Source organism: Leptonychotes weddellii, chromosome 14 (assembly GCF_054177405.1).
Source record: "Leptonychotes weddellii isolate Sample4059 chromosome 14, ASM5417740v2, whole genome shotgun sequence".
Classification (NCBI taxonomy): Eukaryota; Metazoa; Chordata; class Mammalia; order Carnivora; family Phocidae; genus Leptonychotes; species Leptonychotes weddellii.
Genome location: NC_138382.1, coordinates 12,640,721 through 12,668,627, shown reverse-complemented (window position 1 = coordinate 12,668,627; position 27,907 = coordinate 12,640,721). Strand labels below are relative to the sequence as shown.

The 27,907-nt window shown below is 40.5% G+C and overlaps 2 protein-coding genes across 2 annotated transcripts in view; one reads left to right on the top strand and one right to left on the bottom strand.

The window, feature by feature from the left end:
• Positions 1–4,361, top strand: part of ALDH1A1 (aldehyde dehydrogenase 1 family member A1) — a 56,207-nt gene extending 51,846 nt beyond the window's left edge. The window contains exon 13 of the mRNA XM_081802846.1: positions 3,747–4,361. Within this exon, the coding sequence (XP_081658972.1) occupies positions 3,747–3,819 (73 nt within the window). The 3' untranslated portion in view covers positions 3,820–4,361. The remainder of the gene's footprint in view (positions 1–3,746) is intronic.
• Positions 1–27,907, bottom strand: part of ANXA1 (annexin A1) — a 403,624-nt gene that overhangs the window by 226,847 nt on the left and 148,870 nt on the right. The window lies entirely within an intron of this gene.

Genomic DNA, 27,907 nt, shown 5'->3' with positions numbered 1-27,907 from the left:
TGTAAAAAAAGTCGTGCAAAATAACCTACTCACACTATGAAGTAAACAGTCATAGACAGGGAGTTCTTAAGTCATGGAGGTAGAAAATCAGGTAAAATGCAGAGCACAGCACCGAAGGACAGAAAATCTGGGCACCACCAGAATATAACATTCATGGAATTGCTCCACTTCTCACGGTTTTCATCTGTCAGATACAATCAGCAATCGCAGGTGGGGACAGGAGGGGGAGAACAAAGTAGAGACTCTATGAGCTCCTTTCCATACTTAAGATGCTGTAGTTTTAACCCTTGTGGGAACTCAGTGGATAAGAACTTACTGGCAGCTGACAGAGTCAGAGAAGACCTCACAGAAAATACAGGACTTGATCTAGGGCATGAAACAAATGTAGGATGTCAGGAAGCAGAGAAGGGAAGCGTTCTTGAACAGTCGGTTACATGTGGCATGTTGGGGGGTTCGTGAATTTGGATGCCTGGTGGGGATTTATGGTGTTGGAGAGTATGATTTCAGTTAAATAGGATACAGATTAAGAAGTCTTGTATTCAAGAAAATTGGCTTACATTTTGTTAAGGAAGCAGTGAAGAGCCACGGATATCTTTAGAATGTTGGTGGGGAGAGAGAATGGCAAAAGCTCAACTCATAAAAAGAACATGGTGTCCCAGAGGAAGGATGATGGGGCACTAGCCGACCTGCACTTGAATCCCAGCTCCATCTCTTGCTAGCCACACAGCCTGTTTTGAGCCTCCGTTCCCTCCTATTTAAAATGGAGATGCTAACAAGCCTCCTGAGAGTGAAGTGACAACTGTGTGTCCATTCCCCAGTATTCTGTGACCAGGTGGGGACTTGGCAAATGGTTCTTTCATTCCCCGGTTCCTTTTCTTTATAATATCCATTATTAGAGAGTCCCTTTGCAGAACTAATTACTGTACAAAAAGCTGTAACAAAGGTTGGGTTATTCTGAAGGACAGTTAACTCATGGCTGGCCCAGCTACCTAACACATTTTCCTGGGAATGTTGAAGATAAAACAATCAAAAGGGACAAATTGACTAAAGTAGACCAAGTATGTCAATTTTATTGAATACAGTTTGGTCCAACTTTAAGGTTGAGGCATAAGAAAAGCAAGTAAGAGAGAGAAATGGAAAAATAAGAATCAAACATCAAGGGCGCCTGGGTGGCTCAGTCGTTAAGCATCTGCCTTCAGCTCAGGTCATGATCCCGGGGTCCTGGGATCGAGTCCCAGATCGGGCTCCCTGTTCCGCGGGAAGCCTGCTCCTCCCTCTCCCACTCCCCCTGCTTGTGTTCCCTCTCTTGCTGTCTCTCTCTCTCTGTCAAATAGATAAATAAAATCTTAAAAAAAAAAAGAATCAAACATCAATAATTTCTTAAAATTCTGTTATGTGAATATAGATAATTTCCTTCTATATCTATATAAACACAAACAGAAGAGTAATGCTGTAATTTTTTACTGCAAAAACTCTGGCTGAGGATGCTGTTAATGTCTACCTGAAACCAAGTTGGGTGAACTTAAAACAAGTCATTTGCCACAAGATGTTTAAAGAGAATTACCGAAGCAATAAACTTACATGACTCCCAAGAGTTCAATTACAATTTATCCTTAGAGATAGAAAGGTATAATTGATCAGTTGGGAACAGAGTCCTCAAAGAGCCAAAAATAGTGGTGCGCAGATCTCAGCATGGTTGTAACACTAAGTGCCCGGACCCGGGATTGGGTTTCCGATCATGGTGCCGGCACTGGAATGAGTCAAATGATAGAAATTCCTTCCTTGGTGTAATTGTACTAGTTTTCACTTCAGTTAACATAAGTCACTGGAGACTTTACTACTATACATACCATTGCATTAATTGGTTCTTGGCACCTTCACAAGATACTTCTTTCCTCCTGTCCTTTGCAGAATAAGGGGAGCATGAAAGTGTTATAAACTCCTGGATTTATAGAGAAAGCTCACGTGAATATTTTTTTGTTCAGTTATATTCGCCAAGTCAGTCCAGCAAACATTATCCCCGTGACTACTGAAGTAGCACCAGGCTCAGTTCTGGGTACAGAGTGAAAAACAGATGTAACTTGCTTACTAGGACCTTATTACTACCGTGTGGACCCAGGTGAGAAGCAAGGGTGTCAAGTGGAAGTTTGTTGGAAATACAGAATCTTGGACCTCTTGCCAGACCTAGTGAAACAGAATCAGCATTCTAATAAAATCCCGGGTGATTGGTACCTTGAGGATTTTAGAAGTACAGGACCAGTAACTCACAGAGCAGCAGGATAAAGAGAAGTGTCAAACGGATGTGTTTGTGTTATATCGTAGACACAGGAATGTCTATGCATCGTAATACTTAGGAGCAGGACTTATTTCAGCCCGAGTATGACAATAATCACACTTAGTACTCTCCTGAGAGTTTCAAGTGTCCATGTCACCCAAAATACAATGGAAAGCCCATTGGCAAAAATCATGGGTTAATTTATCTAACTTTGTGATATAAAATACTTACTAAAATATTATCCTTTAATGGGTTTCAGACAACTGAGGCTAAGTCCTTTAATTACTTTGAAGAACATGTTCATTGAAGCTTTTAGAAGGTATTTTCAGAAGCTTAATTGCCCAAGAAAATAATCAGCGTTAAGAGGATTAGGTTACCCAGGAGAAAAAGATGTCTTCTACATACCTGTCTACAGCATCAGAAGGAAGGGGTAGAAAAGGATCAAGATCATTTTCCTCTGTAAGCCTACATGTGCCCGAGTGTTATAATTTTAAGAGTGCTGCTATGTACATGCAATTCAATCCTCTCATCAAAACAATATAGAGAATAACGAACTCAATGCTTTTAGTCATTTCTTCAAAAGATGGTAAATCACAGTTTCCAAACCTGGTAGGAGCTCTCGATAAACCCAATAACGGGATACCAGGATCCTAACTGACTCAGGTTAATTCTTGATCACTTGGGTTGGATTTAAGAGTTATATAAGCAAACGGCAGGGGTTGCATGAATAGAAAAACCCCAAAACCACAAAAAGCCCAAAGGTCTGAATTTGGGCCAATGAACCCTCTCTTCTCTCAAAACAGACAAACAAAAAAGACAAACAAACAAACCAACTCTAACAATAAAGATCAGGGTTTTTGTTTTGTTTTGTTTTCCCAAAAATCAAGAGATACTGTTAAAACTATAGCTAGAAAATATTTTGTTTCAAACCGTATCAGGGCACGTTAGCATGAAAATTCCCTCTTATCATTTCTGGGCCAATCACACACAATAAAAATGTTAAGCTAAGCTCTACTTGAATTTATAGTTTTACTCCACTACTCAAGTGATTATATATTACGATTTCTCCTTTTGTACTATTATCTGTCTTATGTATTCAAACCTAAACTAGAAATGGTAAGATTCTTGTTGGACTGAACTGTCTTTTTTGTGTGTGTGTGTGGTGAGCTTGTTTATAGTCAAATAGAACGATGTCAAAACTAGATAATTTATGTGAAAATCAACAGAATGTAATAGTCATTTAAAATGCCAAAAAAAAAAAAAAGGGCTTGAAAAGGTTCCCCACAGGGGGATTTATGTGAGACCCGATATCTTATGGTTGGCTGGCTACTATTTGAAATGCTTCTGTACACAGAAAATATTTTCCATTGTCCCTAGCCAGATAGGCAAGAACAAATTTGTACTAAATCATGGACTATGGTACATTTGCACTGCTGTGCTAAATTCTGTGGGTTTCTCCCCCTCTCTCTAGGGGAGAATATGGTCTCCACGAATATACAGAGGTCAAGACGGTCACAATGAAAATTTCTCAGAAGAACTCATAAAGAAACCACAAGAATGGAGCAAAGAATCCTCAATGACTAAGCATCTCCTATAGTCACTAATATATTGTAGTGGGTTTTAAATACACAATTGTTCTTTTCTTGATTTTTTTTTAAACATAAGCTAATCATATTAGCATTAAAACTACACATAGAAAACTTGACATGTAGCTTATTCTGAAAGAATCCTTTATCTTCTGATATGTGACCCTCAAGTCCTATCTGTAAAACAAGGATGGAGCTGATGTGAGATCTCTCCAAGCTCCGTAATAGTTATGTGCTTCTCCTTGTAGTTACTCATCCAGGATAATCATGTTATAGAAGAGGACCAGTTGTCATGTAGCTTCTTTCTCTAACAACCCCTTTAAGTCCTTAACACACCTTTGAGCTGCAGAGTAGATATGTTCTGTTCGCAGTAGTTGTGAAGTCATTGGAGTTTGTTGAAATGTTTCCTTGAATGTCATGTCTGCTTGTCAAATGAAGCAATGCCTGAAATACTTAGCTGTAATCTAAACATAAAGCTTAATAAAAACAACCTTGCATGATTTTTGTTAAGTTTGAATTTTTTTTAAAGAATTTATTTATTTATTTATTTATTTATTTGAGAGAGAGAAAGAGGAGAACACGAGCGGGGGAGGAGCAGAGGGAGAGGGAGAAGCAGACTCCACACTGAGCATGGAGCCCCATGCTGGGCTCGATCCCACGACCCTGAGATCATGACCTGAGCTGAAATCAAGAGTCACTCAACTGACTAAGCCACCCAGGCACCCCTGGTTTGAATTTTTTAAGTAGAAGTTTTGGTTATGGTGATTTACTCTCCCTGTCACTCAAAATCAGTGTTAAATTGGGTATAAAGATGTACTAAAGAATAAAAGTCAAATTCACTCATTCTCAAATAGGTAAAGAAACATATTTTCTTTTCCAGAGGAATTTTTGAAATCAATAGCAAACGTTTGGGGTAGGTGGCTTCAGTCTTTCAGCAAACATTTATTGAGTTTCTAGAAGGTTCTGGGTGCTACATTAGGTGTGTACTATATGTTGGCTAACAGAACAACAACATAAACAAACAAACAAACAAAAAAACCAAATAGTTGAATAGTGGATGTTCCATTACCTCAAGATGATTTGATTTAGTGGAGAACAAAGACACCATACAAAAAAAAATTTTTTTTTTAATGATGGGTCATAGAAAGGGAATGAGAATTCAAAGAAACTGAAGAGCGTGGTAATAATGTACCAAAGGGGTAGGGATGACCTTTAACTGAGGGAACTGGAAATAGCCTCTTGAAGGAAATTTGACTGGATTTGAGCCTTAATAATGAGCAGATTTGCAGTGAATAAACATACTCTCTCTCTCTCTCTCAGGACATGTTTCTTTGGGGGAAAAAATGGGAAAAATTCTATATCATATTTTCCTCTCTAGGAGTTTCAAATTGCACAGTGGTGTGTTCTAGATTCTGAGAAGTTCTACAACTTGTTTAGTCTTGTTTAATACAGATTTTCTCCCAAATTTATTTAACCATAGACTTTCCGTTTCTCCCACCCTCATTTAATACCTATTAACACTAAGGAATCCACATTGGAGGATGCTGTTATACACAAAATATTAGCACTGAGCATTCTGAGGAGAGAGCTGGGGGTCAAGGAGGAGCAACTGGTACAACGCTCTCTGTGTAAACTAAAGAAGTTACATATTGATGCCCTCATACAAAGAACTTTCTGTCTGGGATCCCATGTAGAAAGTAAAAATAAGTGAATATTTTGTGTGTATACATCTTTCAAAATGTTCTTAGTTGCAACCTAAAATTTAAGCTTACTAATGTTTAGGATAACATTTTTTTTTTCAGATTCAGATTTTATAAATATAATTGCTTGCCATTTTACTTTAGTAGACCCCTCAGTAACACCATTGTTACAACATATAATAGCTGCCAGAGTGGAGCACCACTGTGTGTGAACAAATGGAATTCTTTGGCTTCTTAGACCCGAAATAATTTCAACTCCAATTGCAAAAGTTTCTCAAAATTGTGTGGGCCTGTAAGATTGGCAATCAGGACTAACTTGTAAGATTTGGGACACAATTATCACTTTGAAAACTGGAGGAATCCAAGGCATGAGGAGAACTGAAAAATCTTTGGACGTTGAGAAGAAAAAAATACCCATATACAAAAGAGGGTTGTGTTTTCCAAAAACCAGACAGTGTCTACATTTTTAAGAGATGTGTTTAAAACCATGTATAAATAAATTAATAGGTAGATAAGTTAATATTGTAATGGCAACCCAACAGAACATTTTAAAATGTAAAACAAAGAGGGTGAAAGACAAAAGCCAGAAACAAGTTTAAATATTTGAAAATTAAATCTTCATAGTATAAATAAGACATTACAGGATTAAACAAAATATCTGTTTTATATCGTCCTGAGCCTCTAGGCATTATTTGTCTTTCTTTTCCTCCGATTTATAAAGCTATGCTCACAATATTTCTTCAAGCCTTGAAAAGCTGAAGGGTATTTTATTAGCCCATGTGCTACAGAAAATATAATAAGGAATTTTATCATGAAGAATTTGGTTCTGCAGTCATTAATATGATATCATTGTCCTCAATATCCACATGGTAGAAAGTATTTTCTTCTCCAGGAATACTAAAGGAATCACAAAAGTTAAAACTAACTGTTCAGGCAGAGGCAATGTTGGGGATCAGATGCAAATTTTCAAATGTCCTAGTGTCTCCCCACCTCCTTCCCCTCCCCTCATTTTTTTTTTTTTTTAAGAATACATGCTTCTGCATTATATTGTAATAGCCAAGGAGAAATCGGGGAAAAATATTTTTCTTAAAATTTTTTGTGGCCAATTGAAAAATAGAGCTAACTCAAAGTAGGGGACTTTAGCCATTTCTTTACATACTTGGAGAGAGTGATGAACCTAGAAGACCCCTTTGCCTGGGTAATGCGTGATTTTTTTTGAGTCTCATTTCACTTGGACCTTTAGAAGTGCACCTCCCATACCATCTCCTGAAAGCTTTTATCTTCTGGGTTTGTTTTTTGTCTTTTCTTTCTTTCTTTCTTTCTTCTTCTTCTTCTTCTTCTTCTTCTTCTTCTTCTTCTTCTGTTTCTTTCTTCTTCTTCTTCTTCTTTTTCTTCTTCTTCTTCTTCTTCTTCATCTTCTCTTCTTCTTCTTCTTCTTCTTTCTTCTTCTTCTTCCTCCTCCTCCTCCTTCTCCTCCTCCTTCTTCTTCTTTCTTCTTTCTTCTTCTCCTCCTCCTCCTCCTCCTTCTTCTTCTTCTTCTTCTTTCTTCTTCCTCTTCCTCTTTTTCTTCTTCTTCTTCTTCACATCAAATAACCAAGTAATGTTTTCACATGAAGCACAAGTTCCCAATTAGAATTTCATTTGCTGATTTATCTTGGGACTTTTGTTTACATATTCTCTGTAGAAGCATTTGAGCCTTCCCATTTTGATGGTAAAAGAATATACTGGAAAGAGAATTGGAGATGATGGCTGAATTTCCTGGATACCAAAATTTGGTGACTGCAACAAGGGCACGGAAGCTTATTCATATAGCATGCTGGGACTGTGGTATTCTGGAAGATATGATCCTGAGTCAGGGCACAAATGAGAGCGAAATGGCTCAATGATCACTCTGACATTCTGTGGAAGAGTAGGGATGGCCACAAACTTCTTGGTGGGGACTTAAGAATGCCCTACATCCTTAAAGAAGCTGGCCTTTGGATTCTGAATGGTGGGATTATCTTAGGGAAAAATAGTGACATCCATAAACCCTTAGGATAATTCCAAAATCCCTAGAAAGTCAACTTTCTTGCCAAATGAATTATCTGTGGCAAAGGTATAGCAATGCTTGTCACATGTTTGATTTAGTGCCACGTGTTCACTAGTTTCACGAGCATTTCATTTTATTTAAAAAATGGACATCTCTGAATTTTATAGAACTGTTCCTAGGAGGCTGACATGGTGTATCCTGAAGTGGATTTCACCAGATTTTAAGATTTTAGATTGTTTACCTTTTGTCAAGTAACTTATTTAAAGATTCATCAAGCCTGAAGAATGTACCAAATATGAAAGCACAAAACTGTTGTTTTTTTACTTTTTATTTTAAAATAACTTCAAGCTTTTGGAGGAGTTGCTATAGCAATGCAAAGAACTCCCATATATTTTTATTCACTAATTTCTAATATTTTCCCTCATTCGCTTTGTCATCCTATTCTCTTTATAGATTCACCTTTTTCTTGAGACAAACTTTTGAGAATAAGTCTTGGATATCATGTCCCTTTGCCCCAAAATACTTCAATATCTTTTTCTTTTTTCTTTTTTTCTTCAATGTAATTCACCAAAACCACAGAGTAATTACTTAATTCAGGAAAATTAACATTGACAAAATACTTGTATCCAATATACAATCCACACACTATTTTCTCAAATTGTCCCACTGTTGTCCTTGATGGCATTTTTTCCCTGTGATCCAAAACTTAATCAAGGATCATGAATTACATTTGGTTTTCATGATTTTCTTTTTTGTTATTATTCCTTAATAACAGCAGCATAACTCATAAGCATACCTAATATTCAGCCAGGTTGGTTAATAATGTCTTGGTCTGGAGAGAAACTTAAGGGACATACAAAGCTCACTCAATTAATGAGAGTCAGAAAAGGGGATTAAATAGCTTCAAAGAATAAATACTTCATTTCAAGATTGATTATTAATTACCATCCTTCATCATAAACTGACAAGGATTTTATACATATGGGCTGAAAAATAAATCTTCTCCCTTGGACAATTTTGAAGAAAAGCTATATGTTCCCTTGAGGACATTAGTACCCATTTCTTGTATGCATTATTGCAATATTGCCCTTTTTCATTTCATTCCCTAGTTTATTTATTTGAATATTTTCCCATAATAACAGGTTGCCTACATTCTGATGATGTCTAGGGAGGCACCTTAATTGTAATTGATTACAAGTCCATTAGTCACTTAGAAACATTTTAAATGACTTTACTTTCAAAGTACAATTTTGGTAGGAAGATCTTGACCTTTGGAGTCAGAGATGCTAAATTCTGGTTCTACCACTCACTAGTGGTATTATCTTAGGTCAATTAGTAAATCTTTCTCATTTAGCAATCATTCAACAAGTCACAGTGGCTGTTGATACTTGGGGAGCAATATAATGTGCTACATAATCGCATGAGCCCTTGGAGCTCAGCAATCTGGTGTCGAATCCCTGTTCAGCACTCACTGGCCTGGGGATTTGGGACAAAACAACCAACCTTTCTAGATTCCAGTTTGTTTATTTGTTTGTTTTTATCTGCAAGAAGGAATTAATACTGGTACTTATCTAACTGGGTTATTCTATTAAGGGAAATAATGTTTGTAAAATGCAAAAATGTAAGGTTCCTAGTATATAATAAGTACTCAATACATGTTACTAATCTACTGATGAAGGTTCTGCAATTAATAACAACATCAATGAAGATAAAGTTTCTTTAGACACTAAAGAAAATATCTTTCTCTTGACCTTGACTTTGTATCTTCTACATGTCCTTTCTCTGTCTTCCTGTGTCCTATTAGGCTACCCTCAGTTGGGGCCCTGTAACTATGATATACCCATCCCTCCCATCCATTTTTTTTTTAAATCATTCCTTCAGACACAGGTGAAAATTCATTATCAGAGAAAGACCAAGGTGGAGAAAAATGTGAGCAAAAAACTTGGCTTAGAATTGAGGCTGGAAATTTAAATACATTTAATACCAAAGTGGGGTTAGTTCTAATTAAATGAACTCAACTGCCTTTCACCCCTCAGTTGCCAGTCATCATGATTAATCCTTAAGCTAATAGTTAGGGACAGCGTGACTAAGAGAACAACAAACTAAGAGGCTGGTTTCAAATGCAGCACGGGAGCCCACAATGACATTGGTCACCCGGTGATTGATTCAGAGGTTCAGCCCACATGAATTCAGCGAGGATTAGGGGACTTAAAAGCACATGGCTTAGCATTTGTGTTCAATGTTCAGTCATCTTGCATTCATGCAACCACAAAATGTCAGAGCTAGAAAAGAACGTAGTGTTCTTCTAGCCCAATGACTTCATTTCACGGAGACATGGAGAAATCAGGTGATGCTTGAAATATCACTAAATTATCAGTGGCAGGGTTTGGCTAAGACCCTCTGTATTTTAACTCCTAGTTCTGTCCTACTGCCTGTGTCCCATGAAGCATTGTAGATGTTTAAAATGATACTTGATTAAAAATATAATATCGAGTGCTATATTTTATTTGTTATATATTTATTCCTTTTATCTAAAAGAAGTTATGTAAAATCCACTGTTGCATTTTGTTTGCAGGTATTTTATTTATTGGAATTTAATCCTTTTGTCTAAAAAAGGGAAAACCTCCAGTGGTAGTTTTTTAAAAAAGCCTTCAAGTAATGCAAATCAGCTTCAATCCCTTGTAAAGCAGAGCGTCTTGATATAGTTACAAAAATTAAAATCCATTATATGTGTTTGCTTAACAGTTATCAGAAGTCTACTGTATACAAAATACAGTGGATTGCAAATGAAATGATGAGAATTAAGTCCTTGTTCTGTGCAAACACAATTCTAGGTGCCTTAGAGAGGGTATTTGTTTCATATAAAAATGAAAGATCCTGCTCTTACAGTGATTAAATCTAGTGGAGGAGATGAGAAATATACACAAAATCATGGAACTAAAAGATCAAATGTATGAAGTATGATAAGATGGATGGAATTCCAAGTTAAGCCATAAACATTTAACAAAGAAAAATCGTGGGGTGCCTGGGTGGCTCAGTCGGTTAAGTATCTGCCTTCAGCTCAGGTCACGATCCCAAGGTCCTGGGATGGAGCCCCGCGTCGGGTTCCCTGCTCAGTGGAAGGCCTGCTTCTCCCTCTCCCTCTGCCTGTTGCTCTGCCTTCTTGTGCTCGCTCTCTCTCTGTCAAATAAATAAATAAATAAACAAAATCTTAAAAAAAGAAAGAAAAGTAAAATCTTAAAATGAACAGTGAATTCATTGAGGTTGGATTTTTTCAATTAAACTCTTAATTATTTAATAATTGTAGGTTTACATGCAGTTGTAAGAAATCGTAAAAAGAGATCAGTTGTGCCCTTTACCCAGTTTCCCCCAATGGTAACATCTTGCAAAACCGTAGTACAATATCACAAACCAGAGCACTGATGTCACTTCGGACAAGACACAGAAACTTTCCATCATCACATAGATCCCTTGTGTTGCTTTTATCGTCATACTTGTGTCTCTGCCACCTTCACTCCAGCCTTAACCCCTAAAATCTGTTTCCCATTTCTTTAATTTTGTCATTTCATAAATGGGTACAGTATGTACCCTTTGGGGAGGTTGTTTTTTTTTTCTCAGCATAATTCCATTGAGACTCATCCCAGTTATTGTGCGTTGTAAATTATAATACATGTAAAATATATGGCTGCATTTTACCACTTGTAATGGCAAGTGTCTTGACAAATCCTAAGATAGGTATCTTTGGAGAGTTCACTACTGTTTTTCTTTAAGAATTTTGAATAGGGTTGACATGTCTTATCATCCTCCAGCCAAGTGTGAGGACAGGATAACAATGAAAGGGTGGGTAAGTAGGAGGGGGATCTGTTGGCAGATACTTCTGGAAGCATAACTGAATCTCCTCTGAAGTTCTGAGTTAGATTCAAGAAAAGAGAAGAAACAATTCTTTCAGCATCCATGGTGGACACTCAACAAAGGCTTGAACGATACAGTGCAGGGCACCGTGGGAGAAAGCGTGTCTCGTATTCTTGGACAAATGCAAACAGGTTGGCGGATTTTTAACACTATGTGTCTTTTTCATCCATCTCCTTTCCTGAGTATTTCCCAGAAAGCCCGAGGTCCTCACCATGTATACGGGTCCTCACCCTGCCAAACAGACTGGTTTCTTCCAGCTTCTCCCCCAACCAGAAGTTAGGTTGTCCCCACATGACCCTCACTTTTTCTCCACTCCTGCAGCTGCTGCATCAGGCTAAGACCACTGTGGCACTCAGTAGTACTGCTGACCCACCCTGCGGAGTGGCAGGTGCAACCACCACAGAATACCATGAAATACCACGGAACATCACCCAGCCACACACAACACCTCGCGGACCAACAGCAGCCCCCGCCCCCCCCCGCTGACCACTTAGTTCACTCCAGGCCGATTGTAGGTGCGCTCAATGAACTATCTCATTGCCTCTTCTCAACAACGACATTAGACCAGAACTACTTTCTTCAACTTGTAGGGAAGAAACTGAGGCTCAGAAAATTTAACTTACATGGCTAGGAAGTAACAGCATCAAAATAGGAAGCCAGGCAGTCTCACCATATAATCCCCCTCATTCTCAAACAATGAAACTAGAACTGAGCATCATGCCCAATCCAGCAATCACAAACTGTGCAATATTATTAGCAACATTTAATCTTTTCCTTTGCATTAATGTTCCATGAAAAGTCATTAAGATTTTTCAGATTTTGAATATATATTTTTTTCTTCCTCTTTTTAACATTGAAGTCCAGACCTCTCAGACCTCTCTGTTATATTCCTATTGAATATAGGAATATATTCAATATTCAATATATTGAATATTCAATTCCTATATTCTGCTGGCAGAAAGATCCATAAGCTGGGGGTCTTGGTGGCAGGTAACCTCCTAAGACACAGCTGCTAGAGAAGCCCTTCCGTGTCTCTTTTATGCTCATTTTCACACAGGAGCACATGAGGAAGCCGTCCTCTCTGTCATTCAATGAAATATTCCCCTGCTCAGCGATGTTCAAACATTGGGGTCCATAACTCCAGGGTCCAAGGTCTTCTTCAGCCAAGGGGATTGATTATAGTACTTCCATAACATTTCCAGACTTTTAAGCTACTTTCAGCTGATTTTCAAAGAATTTTATTAGAGCTCATCCCTTCCAAAAACAAAGGACTACCAGTTTTTAGTCAAATCAAGTCTTAAAGAAAAGGGTGGGAGAGGATATATTTAGATTAAAAATTTTTTTAGAATCAGGCGATAGCTAAGGGAAAAATCAAGGTAGGATTGGTAGAAATAAGGAATGAAAGCACAAGGAGATCGTAGGCACAGATGTTGAAGGGGGAGGAAGAACTGTATTTGATTAGAATGTTGACTCTGGTGATGCTTCTTCATGACATAAATCAATGGTTCCCTTCACCCAGAAGCCTCCCTACTGCCCACTTGTCTACCACTCTTCTAGTTAGTTGCCCCCCTCCGTATCCCCTAGCTCGCTCAGTTGATCTCTCACCTAGAAGTTATTGCTCCCAACTGTCACCCTCTGTTTTCCTTGCTTGCTTCACACATCCGAGGGCGAAGTCACAACCCGAAATTGGAGGCTTTGCTTTTATTTCATGTTCCTAGTTCCAGGACTGTGCTTAACACTTACTAGAAGTTCAGATAAAACTTACAGAATGAATCTGTACTCTGACACCCTGGGCTTTTGCAAGCTCTGTTTACACTTCCAGAAAAACATGTCTTCTATGTAAGTCATATATGTTGCCTTTGCCACGACTCTGGTTTTGGCCATCTGCTCTCCCCAGTCCTCTATGTCTGGGTTTCCACTGTGTGGAAATCAGGGACGAGGGAATAGAGCCTAAGAGGGAACCAGAGTTGCTCAGCATTGCCCGGGCTGCAGCTGGAGAAGAATAAACTAAGCAGATCAGGGGTGCCTGGGTGGCTCAGTCGTTAAGCGGCTGCCTTCGGCTCAGGTCATGATCCCAAGGTCCTGGGATCGAGCCCCGCATCAGGCTCCCTGCTCGGTGGGAAGCCTGCTTCTCCCTCTCCAACTCCCCCTGCTTGTGTTCCCTCTCTCGTTGTGTCTCTCTCTGTCAAATAAATAAATGAAATCTTAAAAAAAAAAAAAAACTAAGCAGATCAGAAACATGCCCTTCTTTTTTTTTTTTTAAGATTTTATTTATTTATTTATTAGAGAGACAGAGAACAAGCAGGAGGGGCAGAGGGAGAGGGAGAAGCAGACTCCCTGCTGAGCAGGGAGCCCAATGTGGGGCTCCCTCCTGGGACTCCGGGATCATGACCTGAGCTGAAGGCAGCCACTTAACGAACTGAGCCACCCCGGTGCCCCAGAAACATGTCCTTCTTAACGCAGGCAGGCACACTGATCCTTCCAAGAAATACTACAAAGATTTTGCACAAGAGAGGTAACTTTAGCATCACACAGACCAGCTTCAAAGAGCCCGCTCCTGCCTCTGATGTGAATAATTGAGCTACTTTGGGTAGAATAACCATTCTAGGTTTCACTTTCTTCATCTCCTCAGTGAGATGGGGATATAACAGTGAAAACTTTGGAGGGCTGTGAGAATCCATATAAGTAACTAACTCAGCCTGGTTTTCGGCTCACGATCCCTGATTCGTACAAGTTGGCTGGGCAGTCATTAACTACGAAATTATTCATGGCAGCTCACATTTTTGCTGCATTTTATATGACACTTTCACACACTTTATTATATTTGATTCTTGTAACGTATCAGGAGGTGAGCTGGGAAGATACTGTTATCCCACCGGATATATCCGAAATCCTAACTTCTAAGAGATTCACTGACTTGTTCAAGTTCACACAGGTAAGGCGTAATGGCACAAAGATCATGCTGAAATCTGATTTTATTACTCCAAGTTCCTAGACAGCACCCTTACAGCAATAATTGTTCTTTCTCTCACCGTACTTTTAAAGTCAGAGCCTGGGGTGCCTGGGTGGCTCAGTCGTTAAGCATCTGCATTCAACTCAGATGGTGATCCCAGGGTCCTGGGATCGAGCCCCGCATCAGGCTCCCTGCCCGGTGGGAAGCCTGCTTCTCCCTCTCCAACTCCCCCTGCTTGTGTTCCCTCTCTCGCTGTCTCTCTCTCTCTGTCAAATAAATAAATAAAATCTAAAATAAATAAATAAATAAATAAAGTCAGAGCCTGCTGGGGAAGCAGCTTTGGCAGAGGGCAGTAGCTCAGTACTGGGGAAAGAGTAGAAAGGAGGAAGGAAGGAGGTACTCTGCACAGAGACAGGGTGACATTTTCCCTTCATATTGCCCATAAGCAGCAAAGGAGAGCTGTGTGGGGTGAGCTCTGCATGGGGAAGGGATACACGTAAGGGATACAGCGCTCAGTGTTACTGAAATGATGACCCCATAACATCGCTCCCTCAGGGATGCTGTTTCCCTTCACAACTCTGACCTCCGAACTCGTATTTCTTTTCTTACCATTTCTAAATAAGTAGAACGTAGATCAGGGTGGGTGGGAACAGTGTAAGAAAAGGAGCAGACTGAAGAAACTGTCTGTACATCCATCCCACAGAGATCCCTCTCTATTTGGGGCTTGAGAAGCTGATCACAAATCCCTTCATACCTAAAAGAGGGACAGAAGCTTCAAAAGAAGGTCTGAATGGTGATGGATGTAGAACAATATGGAAATTTCTGGATCTGTCATCCAAATAAATATTAGAAGCAAAATGGCCATTATGAAAGAGCCAAAAAAAAAAAAAAAAAAAACCCTCCCCCAAACAGGATTTACAATAGCAAGCATTCTAAAAGGTGAAAGCCCTGAATCTTGCCAATCCCAGACCTTTGCATAACTGAAACTGAGAAATCTGTCACAGCATCTCCTCAGGCAGAAAAGGCTGAGGGTAGATGAAAATGTTTAGCTCCAACCTGCCCTTAGGATAATTGCATGTTCCGAACAACATCAAACAAAAAGGCAGCCTGCACTTTATTGGCATGAAGTGCTATTAGGTTGTCAAGAATCCTGTGATCTCCAACTGCAAGAATAGGCACAAAATGACTCTGCAGAGGATATTAATGGATTGCAGGATATTCTCTCCATTGTTGCATTAGCATTTTTTTCCCCTCCAATCATTTTGAGTCACATTCTGGAGGAGAAAAACTAGGTAGGATTTTCCCATAAGGCAGATGGTGCGATTGAAAGAAAGAGTGGTTTTGCTGGGCTTATAAATGTCCCATTCGATCTTCTGCTGGTTTAGAAGCTTTTTTAGAATCAAACAAATGTCGGCAGCTCTGACATGATTACACCCAGCAGGTAAAAGAGAAGCACTGAAATTATGTCTCTGTAAGTCATCCACATTGCAATTAACTTTGCACAGCTTTGCTGGTTGTGACAGATTGTTTGCTGTGGATTTGAGGAAGAAGTCAGCATAAAATGACTGCAAAGTCAAAATCCTCCCTCTAGAAACAGACGAGATCGTTCTGTACCTGCCATAGGCTTATAAGTGGGAAGGAATCAAGTATACACTTTAGCCCAGCCCTACGATTATATAGATGAAGATACTGAGGGTCCTAGAGGTGAAGGGAAATGGCTGCTATCACACAACTCGTTAGCGGCAGCATCTCTACTAGAATCCAGGATTGCTGATCCCTACACTGGGATTTTTCCCAGTATCATGGAACCTATACCTTTTCTAAACATAAAATATTTGCACCTTGAGTTTGGAAGGGACTTGAGAGTTGCTGCTATAAACTTTGGTGGTAGTTGTTCTGTTGTGCCAACTTAGTATGTGTTTGGGGAACTGGCTTTATTCCATTCTCACTTCATATGGTTTCGGAAAGTTGAAACCCATGCATATTTCTCTAACTTCTGGGATGGGCGTTAATCCCAATCTGGTAAACTCTGAATTCTTGTCTTCCTGCTCTAGTGGACTGGTGTTGAGTTAGGCACCTGGTCCCACCTATGCCAATCAGACCACTCCCTGGGACTATGGCTGGAACTATGGAAAGTGATTACTACTAATACAACTAGCATACAGAATTAAAGAGATTTAGGGGATATAATCAATATACAGTTTTATTTTGATCTCCCCCTGTCCCCTGAAAATGTATTTTATGGGAGAAGTTCTGATCCTGCACGAAACTCTAACAGACATACAATTTTTTCACTCTCAAGGAATAAGAAGTTCTTTATATTTTTAAGATGTAATTCAACATGTACAATGTCAGGTCCCCTTTGTGAGTTAAAGGTAAGGCTTCTCATCCACCCCTAACTAGAGCTGGTGACGGACAAAAGCGTATGGACTGGAAAAGAGGAAGAAACTGATGTTTTCTGTTTATTTATCTCTTTTCCCTAAATACACATTTATTTCCTCCTTCCCCAACTTCAGCAGATTTCTTCCCCTTCAGGGTCAAACCCGAGCTAGGGACAGGGTGGACGAAAGAGGGGGCAGAAGTCTGGTGGGAGGAAAGGCCTCACTTGACTGACACTGTTGTGTTCAGGCTTTATTCTCTCTGCTTCTGACTTTCCCTCGGGGGCATTTTCATGGGTTCTTTGGAGACTGCGTGCTGGGGTTCTCATGCCATTCCTGCCCTTGACCAGATGGATACTTCTTCATCGTGCCTTTAACGTTATTCTTACCACAGCCATAAAATGTCCATGATTCAGTTTTTCTTTTTGGATCGGATCTAAGACAGCTACCCTGAGGGCTCTCTCACAGGGCTGTTATGGGCTGACTTGTGCCCCACCCCCACTCCATTTATATGTTAAGGTCCTAATCCCCTGTACCTCAAAATGTGACTGTACTTGGGGAAATGGCCTTTAAAGAGGTGATTACGTTAAAATGAGGTGAGTAGGGTGGGCCAATACGACAAGTGTCCTAACATAGGAAAGACCATGTGAGCACACATCAAGAAGGTGGCTGTCTCCAAGCCAAGGAAAAAGGCCTCAGGGGAAACCAAGCGTGTTGATATCTTAATCATGGACTTCGGCCTCCAGAACTGAAAAAATAAATTTCTGTTGTTGAAGCCACCCGGTGTATGGTACTTTGTTATGGTGGACCTAGGAAAGCTACATGCAGTCCAGGGAAATGCTTATGCATCATTCTTGCTGTCAGACTTTAGAAGCACAAGCCTAACATCACAGCAATTCTCCTTGTTGTACTTTCAAAGAAGCTAGGCAACTTTTCTCTCATCCTCGAGATTTCTCAAGAGTCAGAGAGTAATCAGTTGCAGGGGAAACCACATTATATATATAATGTCAAGCTCTCAGAGTGATTCCTTTAAAGCTCCCCCACTTACACCTTCTCACAAACAGTTTCCTCCAAACAAATCTTTCCCCTAACTCCTCCTTAATATCACCCACGCCAACTCTTTTGATAACCGTGAGAGATTTCCATCATCGTATAATTTATTTTTGGTTAGCTCTTTGCAATTTCCCCCTATGGCTTAGTACCTTCTTTGTAATGCAATAGATACTGAATCTCAGTGATTCCGCGAAACTTTTGTTCAATTAGATTAAAATTACATCCTTCATGACAAGAGCCTAGGTAGAAATGAAGTCAACTCACGAAGAAAAGTAAAACCGGTGGATGGAAAAGAACAGTCTTGATAGTATCATTCAGTCTTGAATTCAGCTATACCTGAGTAGGTTCTAGCTTGGGATATTTCAGTTAAGTGAGCTGACCTCAGAGCCAGCATTCTTACTGTTTGCTCCCTCATTTTCAAAGTTCCCATTGAAATAAAACAAATCCCTTGGATAAGGTGATTATTTTCAAGGGTTTTATTATTGGTTGGTTTAGGTCCCTCATCCTGTTATGAAACTGGCCATAGTGATCACAACAGCTGGGGGCTTGGTTGCCGTGGCATGAGCCCAGAGTCTGCATTACTCAGAGGTCTGGGCAGATATATCCCTTGGAGCGCGGGAGCCCCGCTGGGTGTAGAAGATTTTCTAAGGAGGGATGGATGGAGACACAAGACCAGAGCCGAGAATCTTTGAGCTTTGACCATTGCAGATTCTCAGATTAATTTTTTTTGACTCCTTGAACTTCCCAATAATCCAGTGAGTCTTCATGTCTTATCAATACTCTCACTGCAATATTTTCATATCCAAACTTGATTCTCCATTCCTATGATCTGTTATATAAGCCTGCAGACACTCTCAATAAAACTCTCACTTAGGATTCACTATATTTAAACAAAAGCACACTTATTTATGCAATTTTGCATGCAATTTTATGGGGTTTACTTACCCTTCTAAAATCCATCTGTAGATCTTATAACTTAAGAACCTCTCTCTTACAGTTGGGCCTGAGTTGGCTTTCACAAAACTGATGGACATCCTGAACAAGGCGAGATGAGTTTTTGTATTATTTATTTTTTTAAAATCTGTGTTATTAGGCATTTTATTAAGTGCTTATTATGTGCTAGGAACTATGCAAAACACTGTGATTTTGCATGAGTTGCCTCATTTATTTTTACCACAACCTTCTTTTTAAAAAATATTTCATTTATTTATTTATTTGAGAGAGAGAGAGAGAGCAGGGGGAGAGGCAAGGGGAGAAGGAGAGAATCTCGAGCAGACTTAGTGCTGATAATGGAGCCCAACACAGGGCTCCATCTCACAACCCTGAGATCATGACCTGAGCTGAAATCAAGAGTCGGACACCCAACAAACCGAGCAACCCAGCGCCCCTTACCACAGCCTTCTGAAGTACATACTATTTTTATTCCCACTTTACATAAAACAGGTGTAGTGGTGTTATGTAAAGTCACAGGCTTCGGCTGACCCTGAACTCAAACTCAGTTCAGTCTCTGAAGGATGACCTTATACTGCCTTTCTTTTTGTACCCTGTTTTCTTCTCCTGTGGCTTTGTCCCATGAGTATTTCCTTAATCTTCCAAATTAGTCAGGTGGGGGGCACCTGGGAGGCTCAGTCGTTAAGCATCTGCCTTCGGCTCAGGTCATGATCCCAGAGTCCTGGGATCGAGCCCCGCATCGGGCTCCCTGCTCCGCGGGAAGCCTGCTTCTCCCTCTCCCACTCCCCCTGCTTGTGTTCCCTCTCTCACTGTCTCTCTCTCTGTCAAAAAATAAATTAAAAAAAAAATTAGTCAGGTGGGCTATATAATGCTGCAATAACAGAAAACCTTCCAGAACTCTGTCTTTGCACAGCGAGGACTGATTACTCCTACACAGTCTTGGGTGGGTACGGCAGCCTCCGTGCCTCCTACAGCTCCCTCTTCAGAACAAGCAACCGTCAAGGTCACCACTTTAAGGGAAAAGGTAGGTGGAAAAGGAACACTAGCTTTTAACAGCCTCTGCCCAGAAGTGATATATTACATATGTAGTCTGGTTTGCAGGACCTTACGAAATGGTTATTAGCTTTGTAACCCTTCCCACCATCACAGGGAAATGCATTATATTTCAAAGCCAGCTCAAAGAAGTACATTTTCCCAAATATTAAGTAAGCTCGGCCATTTTTTCTGTATAATATTTCCCAATTCTCCCATCACTATAATGCACACCCATAACAGACAGATAAAATTGCTATCAAAAGGGCTAGTAGAGGAAAGCTTTGGTGATTCTAATTTGGAATTTATCAGCGTTCATTTCTTCTTCTTGTGGGCACCTGGTTTCTTGTGATGTATGGCATCTTTAGTCAACCCCAGGGATATCTGTGTGCTTTTGCCAACTTGCTGCAAAACGTAACACCTAAACCTGTGAAAAACCAGTCCAGTGTCCAGCATCTACACATTAAAATAACAAGATTCTATAAATCCTCCAATGCAATTTAGGAAAAAGTGAAGAATCTCTATCTAACTGGACACTAATCCAAACAAGACACTGTACAAAGCCCAACAGTAAAATAAATACAGAAGCTATCAAATGACCCTACCCTTCAGTAGAAAACACAGGATGTTAGCAAACTGCTTTCCTGGAATATAAGTGGGAAGAGAAAGGCAAGCTGCAGCTCTGAACATCGTTTGCCCATATAAATCCTGTTAATAATCATGGCACGCCTACATGGCGCAGTCGGTTATGCGCCTGACTCTTGGTTTCAGCTCAGGTCGTGATCTCAGGGTCGTGAGATCCAGCTCCCACTCGGGCTCTGTACTCGGCAGGGAATCTGCTTGAGCTTCTCTCTCTCTCCCTCTGCCCCTCCCCTGCTCAAATAAATAAATAAATAAATAAATAAATCTTTAAAAAAAAAAATCCTGTTAACCATGACAATCCCGTTGGGACATATACCGCCCCCAACAACAACCATATTTTGGGGCATGCAAGACGTCCTCCAAAACCTCAGCGTATTCGACATAGACATGCCTGACTCTGCTCCACCTAAACCAGTCAAAATGTGGTAGGAATGAGCAATGAGACTGGAAGAACTCACAGAACGTCATAGAGAATGGTAGCTTCCAGGACCTGGAGGGTGGGGGAGATGAGAAGATATTGGTCAAAGGGTACATACTTCCAGTTATAAGATGAAGAAATTCTGGAGATCTAATGTCGAGCATGGTGACTATTGCTAATATTGCATTGTATACCTGAAATATGCTAAGAGTGTAAATCTGCACTTTCCTCATTATACCCAAAAGGGGAGGGAGGCTAACTATGTGAGGTGATGGATATCTTAACTAACTTGTGGTGATCATTTCACAATATATACATATATCAAACCTTCACATTATACACCTTAAATGTATGCAGTTTTTATTTTTCAGTGATATCTTAATGAAGCTGAAAAAAAATAATGAGGAGACAGGAACTTCCAGGCTTTCTCTATTCTCATCAGAGTCCTGAATAAGAGTGTGGCCAGGTTACTAAGGATAAAACAGGGTATTCCCTCTACCCTTACCTGATTTCACTCCACCAATGATAAATACTCGTTTCTTCATTTGTGGGTTTGTTTCTTCATTTGTTAACTCAACTTCTTTTTCTCTTATTGTTTGCCCTATCTGAATGCTCTTCTGTGAACCCCCTCCTCTGTCAAACTTCCACACCCAGACAGACTCATGCTCTAAAGAACCCGCCTGCCCAGCCGTCTGAGCAATGAGGACTCCAGACTCACAGCACCACACCCAGCTCCCCAGCCGCTGGGACCACAGCTAGTTTGATGCAAAGACAGAGGCACAAAACCAACTGCCAATAAAATGCTTGCAAAGAATTTCTTCATCAAGAGAGTGCTTTTAATTCAACTGAAACTTGGCAGATGAGGAAATGGGATTGGAAAGTCTGTAGGCTTGGAAGCAGGAAGCCCGGAGTTCAAATCCTGATTTCATCAGTTCTCATTGTGGGATCTTGACCAAGTTAAGATTAAAGTTGTTTCCTGTAACATGAGGATAAAGATGGTGCCCAACCCATAGGCTGAGAAGTTAAATGAGGAAGGAAAACCCTTCAAACACACGGCAAGGTGCATGCCAGTCACTCTTCTAGGTGGTGGGGACACAGCGAGGAATACTGAGAAAGTCCGTGCTCTCACTCAGCATGTGCTCTAGGGAGGGAGGCAGAGATGATACAGAAGCAGACAAGTAAATATACACTACTTTGTCTGGTTGTAAGCACTGAGAAGAAACAGACAGCCGGATAAATGTCTGAGAGTTGCTGTGGGGTAATAGGGTCCCACTCGAGGCGACATGACGTGAGGAACATGGGGTGATCGCTGACACACCTGCTCCCAGGGAGCGCCACCCCAGACAGGTCTCACCAGCTAGACCCCAAAACTGACGATCCCCCTGGGGAGAAGAGGAGAGAAATCCATAATCGCTATCCCAAAATAAAGTCAAAGTTTGTATCAAGTCTTCTCTGCTCTCTTTTTTCCTGTAAGAAGAAGACTCACTGATGTCCCTGGATATGTCTGACAGGGCAATCTTGTTTAGCAGATTGCTGAGCAAACTCACTCTTCCATCTAAATTTGTTAGCCTGCAGAGCCCAGAACACTTCCAGGAGGGAAGGGGCTGAAGGCTTGGCAGGCTTTGTCATCTCCCAATTTATTCCCATTCTTCGAAGTCAGAGACTCCATGTGGAAACAAACCTGAGCTACCACATTGGTAGGATCATCCCTTTAGGTCGATGGAGAAGGTAGCAGCTTCTACCATTCCCAGGTCTGGCAGCTGGGGTCAGGAAAGCCAACTTGGCCTGCTGCCCTCAAGTGACCTGCTCTTGTGGGTGATGTAAGAAGCTCTCAAAACATCAGTACCAGGGTCAAGGGGTATCTGGTAGTAGTTCTCATGGGCGTCTCATGCCGCACCCACCCTGACTGCTGGCTCCTCATGAGGCTTCCTCACAGGAAGACAATGCCTCTTAATCTTCTCCCTCACTTCCTTATTTATCTGGGGCATCTGGTCAGGGGTGTTTAGCCTTCAAGGTCCCTTTAGCGAGTCCACTAACACTTCCCCACACTGCCTGGGGCTTTAATTGTTCCATTGCCATGAAGAGACAGCCCTGGACCCATACAATTGCTTCTTGGGGCCCGGCTCCTCACCCTCTTTGCTGTGGTCCCACACCAATCACTTGTTGAATTTGCATCCCAGTGAAGGTGACAGCTCACCCATGTGGAACGAGTCTTGCTCTCTTAGTATATTACTCTTGCAGTTCAATTTTGGTGTGCTGGCTTCTAAGAGATTTAGGCTCAACAGGATAGAGGCTTGTTTTCAAGTGTCCGCCCTCTTTCTAGTGCCTTGGTCCTGGTTTTTGTGAACTGTCCCACGTGCCTCTTGATGAATCAGGGCAGGGGTGTCCGTGTGGCAAGGCGAAGGGTGAATGGCCAAGTTTGGGGAGCCCTGCCTGCTCCCTCCAGCTCCAACCAGAACGTCTCCTGTATTGTCTACATCCTGAGCTTCAGCAACAAGTTTTTAGTTGAAAATGGGTTATAGAAAAGGGTGAATGCTTCTGGCCTTCCCGTTCAACAGGCCTGAAAGTTCCAGAATGGTGTGACTCCAAGCTCTACAGAATCCTTTGCATACCAACCCTGAATCTCAAAATGGAGCCCAGAGTTTGGCTTTACCCCTATTTCCTTAATTCAACAGATGGTTATTAAGAAATTTTTCTATGCAGGGGAAACTGAGCACGACAGGACACCTTCTGCCAACAAGACAGACTCATAGATCTGCCCTCTCTTCTGTGAACATCTTAATGCTGATTTCCAAAGAGTGGATTCTAGGCCCCCCACCAAGAGCCCTTCATAGGTATCTCTCAGGGGGCTTTATGGCTGTCAGACCTGCCTGGACATCACAGCGCCCCTAAGGCATGCTCCTCATGTTGGACTCTGAAAAACTCTCAGGGTCACTAAGAGCAACCTGTGACATTATTTAGTAAGTGCAACAGCAAGCAGGTGTCTCTCGCATCCACCAGTAGATTATGATGTTTGAATCTTTCCCATCTCTTGCACAGAAGGATAGATCCTTTGGGGAGGTAAAAAGCAGTCTCATACCACACCAAAATTAGAAGAAAAAAAAGACAGGGAAAGAAGGAAAGATTTAGGGGAACTCCTCCAGGGGAGCCCATAAACACAGTACCTGACCCTCTGGGCACAGTGTGAACTCAAGTCTCTCGCTGTCAGGAAAACAATATTCCATCCCTCTTCCTGAAGATGTCCCCAGGTTTGAACATAAAACCCAATCCAGCCCAAATGGAGTCCATCCTAAGGCACGGGCCAGTGAGCCAATAAAGTTTCCTTTTAAGTTGTATCCCTGCCCTTGGAAACAAAACCAAACCTGACTAATACTCACACTGTTTCTTTTTCTCTCCCAGTCTCTTCCCCTCCCCCCACACTCATAATCAAATAAGAGATATTCCCATATTATGTACGTACTATTTCCTCTCTCCTGCACTGCCACCAAACGTTTGATATAAACCACTTTTCAATGTTTTGGCAGCTTCCTCTCTGCATAAAAAAAAGAGACAGGGCAGAAGGTGACCGTAATCATCACAATTTACTTTTTTGTTGTCACATGCCCAAGAAAAGAAACACATTCATCCTGGGATAATTCAATACTCTGAAGAATGGCCCAGAAACACAGGTAAAAGGTCTCAGTGCCTTTCCAGTCAATGTAGCTACAAGAACTAGGGTGTCCAAGTCTTTTTTGGAAGAGAGCTCTAAATGTATCTCGCTATTTTGGAATATGTGCAAAATACCTTAAAATATCTCTCTTTGGATGTCTTGTTCTGGTCTGTTTTGTTTCCTTCCTATTGTTCTTAGGGAGAACGAGTTCTTTTCTTTCTTTCTTTATTTTTTTGCCACTGATATAAAAATAAAAACAATGATAACAGTTATTGTTCATTAAATTCTGCTAACACATCATGATTTCCTTTAAGCCTTGAAGCTCATGCAAAGAAGTTATTATCTCTACTTTACTGATGAAGGCTGGGGGTGGGAATTTGCCCAAAGTCATAGGATGTCCTAGCTGCTAGGAACGAGGGTCTTGAACTAAGCACTTCACACGGACGATCTTGTGAAATCTTCACAACACCCCTAGAATAAATGCATGATTAGCAACAGTTTTGTAACTTGTCGAAGTAACAGGCTAAGTGGTAAATTCAGAGCAAAATTAAAACCTAGGTCTTTCTAATGCCAAAACAAATGTGCTCTGACTTCACCACGAAAATTCTCCTATCTCGTCAGAACAAATGTCCTGAGTTTTAGTTCAAAATACATGGTTGCTATGCACAGCCCACAATAATAGATTTAGCTTTTTATGGACTTTTGGAAAAGCATTTTACAAAACATCCTTCAGCATTTGCTGAGGTGTCTGGGTCAGGCCTTGGGCTGGACAATGCAAGCACGACCACGATAGAGATGCTCTAAAACTTGCCCAAGGAGTTCATAGCCTACCAGAATGGGGGGTAGGGGGAGCGGGGGGAGAAGAGGAAGCAGAGAGTAAATCAGAGAACAAAACACAAAGTCACACCCTTACACAACACACATTCAGTAAAACAGAGGCGCACTAAACCCTAACACAAAGCTCCCAGCCATAGCACTATTGACATTTTGGGCTGGATAAGTCTTTGTGGTTGGGATTGCCCTGGGCATTGTAGAATGTTTAGCAGCATCTCTGAATTCTACCCACTAAATACCAGTATAATGCTCTCCTTCCCCAGATGTGACAACCAAACATGTCTCCAGACATTGCCAAATGCCCCCTGGTGATAGGAGGTAGGGTAGCCCCCAGTTCAGAATCATGGCCCTAGGGGTACACCATGCAGAGATAAGCAATGAAACCAAATTGCAGGTTGTTAAGAATGCTGTCTGATTTTTAAATAAGGGCTTATTCTGTGCCAAGTACTTTAGAAACCTGATTATCTTTCTATCCTCACAAAAACCTTTCAATGTGTATACATTGTACTGATGGCCATTTTATAGGCTAGGACTAAGACACAAAGAACTTAAGTAATTGACCCTACCAGTTGCATAATAGTGGCTGGTAGAGCTAGGATTTGAATCTGGGCCTGTCATCTTAATCACTGAGATATGAACAGCATTTTTTAAGTCTTGCTGGTTCACTCATTTTCTTTACACGGCCACAGACTAAATATAAAACTACCGACATAAGAGAATGAATATTTCTAAGTTTACATGCAGTGTGATTCTTTTGTGGGTATTCTATCTTATCCATCCTGGACCTAATTAATCTAGTTTATTTTGGATGATTCAGTTATGGGAGTCCTGCCCATATATCTAGGAAAAATACTTTTTAATTCTGAAGAATAGAATCAATTTCATATCTTGGTTTATCTTTTGGCCATCCAACCACTAACTGTGTGGAGGCCAAAAATCTCTAAAGATAATAAAATATGATTAGCTGAGACTACATATTTCCAGTTATTTTTGTTGAAATGAGTTAACAGGAAAAAAAAAAAACAAAAAACAAAAAACCCAGACTTGGACATCTCCTCTCCCTTAAATAAATACCTGCAAAGGACCTCCAGGATTACTAGAAAGTTTTCATTTAAATTGCCAACTCTATCACTCAAAACAATATAAGTAAATTTGCATCAGTTATATTTTCTAGGTATTTCTCAGAAAATTCTAAGTGCAAAATTTCTTTTATGGACAGGGTTTTTAAATAGTCCATTTGCTAGGCTTAGATAGCTAGAAGACAATAGTGATCATTTTATGTTCATTCATTTACTCCAGCAGACTGTTAGGATCTGCTTCTTGTTTTTCAATTTTTTTGTCTATCTGTGGTCTAGTAATACATTATCCCAAATCCAGTAAGTAGAAGAACAGCAACAAAGGAATCAGAATGGTCAGTGGAGCTTTATTAAATCAATGCATTTAATTGTGGATTGTTGTCTGTGAAATCAGGACCTGAGGGGAATAAAGCCGCCAGTAGTAACATTCTGACTCAGGGTGGCTAACTCACTAATTCACAATTAGCCTGCTGCATACGAGAAAGGTCAGGGAGAATAAGGACTGCATGTCAGACCTCTGAAAGTCAAATGTACACCCTGGACACAGTGAGACCAGATGCATGTCAGGTAGTGTTTAGGGACTTGCAATGACTTGATTTAAAATAGAAATCATCCGTAGCTAGGACATCATTTTTATGCCTGGTTCAAATTTGCCTTTGTGCCATTTTGGTGGAGATAAAGAGAACCAGATCTGTGAGTTCATGTCATAAATCTCCCCCAAGGGGCAGGGAGTTTGGCCAACTTAAAATGCAAGGCAAGTTATTTTCATGTACTTTAAACTTACACTGGGAACAAGTATTGGAAAACATTGTGCCGATCACAAATTTATGATTTCTGCCTTTAATTACTACATAAAGCAAATATAAAATAAAGAACCAATCCGAATGAAATAGCACTATGTATATTTCACGGGTTTTCACAACTCAGGTTCTTCACTAATTCTGATAAGTATTTTCTCCACTCACCACAAATATGTATACCTGATATTAAAATAATTAGCTATTTATTTTTATTTTTTTAGAAGATTTTATTTATTTATTTGACAGAGAGAGACACAGCAAGAGAGGGAACACAAGCAGGGGGAGTGGGAGAGGGAGAAGCAGGCTCCCCGCTGAGCAGGGAGCCCCATGCGGGGCTCGATCCCAGGACCCTGGGATCATGACCTGAGCCGAAGGCAAACATTAACGACTGAGCCACCCAGGCGCCCCAAAATAATAAGCTATTTAAATCATAAGCCTAGTGCTTATGTATACACATAGCAAATAATTAGATTCTTTCTCAAACACTTTGTAACTGAGCAAACTTGCTTCTTCAATCTAATTGGGCTGATTCATAATCATCTTTTTAGAACTATACTTAAATGCTACTTAAAAATTCTTTTTGCCTTAACTTCATAACTGCAATTAAGTACCCATGTTA